Source organism: Sinocyclocheilus grahami, unplaced genomic scaffold, assembly GCF_001515645.1.
Source record: "Sinocyclocheilus grahami isolate Dianchi unplaced genomic scaffold, SAMN03320097.WGS_v1.1 scaffold2890.1, whole genome shotgun sequence".
In the NCBI taxonomy this organism is placed as follows: domain Eukaryota; kingdom Metazoa; phylum Chordata; class Actinopteri; order Cypriniformes; family Cyprinidae; genus Sinocyclocheilus; species Sinocyclocheilus grahami.
In genome coordinates, this window is record NW_015508065.1 from 25,575 (window position 1) to 27,381 (window position 1,807).

Sequence of the window (1,807 nt, forward strand, 5' to 3'; positions counted from 1 at the left end):
AGCCATCTCATTATGCTCAGAGGTGAATATGTAAATATGCTTTGTGTGAATTCAGATACCCTTTGCAGCATCTGACCTTATAATTACATTTATGTCAAGAATTAGACACCACAATTACAACATGTAAAAAATAAAATAAAATAAAAAACACATGTTGATGTAAGTTGTGGCTAGTGATTCTGAAGCAGTCATTCATGGTGACTGTTCTTGCTTCCTGAAAGGAACTTGGAGTTGTTGCTGACCTTGCCTGGTGGGGAAAGTGTAAGAGGATTTTTTCTGGTGACACTGCTGGTGGAGCTGGCAGCTGTTCCTGGCCTGAAGGTCTGACACCTTTACAAATGCCACAGTTCACATGCAGAGCACTGAGCTACAGGAGCCATATTAGCCAATAATTTACTTTGATATACTATGCTAGTATTTGTTTAATTACTTTGATGCTCCATGGCATGCACATATGCATTGAAAAAAGTGTCCGATTTACTTTTAAACAATTTTCACTCAGAAATTGCTAGTAAATTACTCAAAACACAAAGAAATGGCAAGTAACGCATTGAATACAATTCTGAAGTAGAAAGACTGAAATATTACTGTCTAATGCAAAAAAAAAATTACAATGTGGAATTACCATCTGATTACATTACTGTACCGTGGTAATACTAGCTGTTTCTTTTTTCACAGTCTATCCTTGATGTCATCAATGGCATCCATTATAATGATGTTGCTATGGTCACCAAAGCTCTGGATGTTGTCAGTCAGGCCATAGACAGCATGAAACAGGCCTTTAAACTAATGCATGGTAATACTATTAGGATAAAAAAATGAACTTTTATTCAAGTGGTTTTAATACTTCATGTGACAAATACATATTTACTGTTTCAGACTATGTAGATCCTTCCATATTCTACGGGATTGTGAGGATCTATCTGTCCGGGTAAGCCATACTTTAGGTTTTTTGGATTCCTTTGAATTTATACAAATGTTATTCTCCTTCTGCATGTGGGTTTTAGATGGAAAGATAACCCATTAATGCCAGAAGGTCTCGTGTACGAGGAAGTTCAGGAGAAGCCAATGGAGTTTTCAGGTGGTAGTGCCGCTCAGAGTAGTACCTTACACTGCTTTGATGAGCTGCTGGGAGTCCAACATGAAGGCAGCAGCGGTAAGATAGCTATCAGTAATTGTTCTTGTGATCAGATCATTCCTGATTTAAATTTTGGCCTTGCAATTACAGTAATGATTATGCTGGTAACATCAGGTGTTGCACAAACTTGTGGAGTCCCTGCCAGTGATGCTGTTATTAAATAACCAGGGGGATTGTTTCAGTTGCAACATAAATATTTTATCTTACCTATAAGGCAACCCCCTGGTGCCTGTAAAGGGGTGCTGGGGGATCCTCAGAAAATAATTTTACTAAATCTGTTTTTAGGGCTATAAATGTAACTGCAAAAACTACTAATTATTTTATTGATAAAATATGTATTTTATACAAAATAATAATTTAAAATATTTATTGTATTTAATGCAATAATTGTTTTAACATTCTACTTTGCCATATTTATTGTGAAAACCCACTCAAAAAAAAAATAATAATAATTTAATAGAAAATATCAATAATCAAAATATCAGGCTTATACATGAACTCCCAATATTTCAAAAATAGACAGTTTTAACATATTTAAATAGTAAAGTTGTTATTTGTGATATACTATTTTAATTTGTAATTATTGTTTTTGTATATATATTTTATTTTATGTGTGTGTGTGCATGCAAGTATTTTATTTTCTTTCTTTTTTTTAAGAAATCAAAACTT

The 1,807-nt window shown here is 33.7% G+C and overlaps 1 protein-coding gene across 1 annotated transcript in view; it reads left to right on the forward strand.

Annotated features, from left to right (window-relative positions):
• Positions 1–151: 151 nt before the first annotated feature.
• The window catches only part of LOC107575786 (indoleamine 2,3-dioxygenase 2-like), a 3,709-nt gene continuing 2,053 nt past the window's right edge, over positions 152–1,807 (forward strand). Inside the window, exons 1-5 of the mRNA XM_016262116.1 lie at positions 152–159; positions 222–321; positions 679–796; positions 880–931; positions 1,008–1,156. Coding sequence (XP_016117602.1) covers positions 152–159; positions 222–321; positions 679–796; positions 880–931; positions 1,008–1,156 — 427 coding nt within the window. The remainder of the gene's footprint in view (positions 160–221; positions 322–678; positions 797–879; positions 932–1,007; positions 1,157–1,807) is intronic.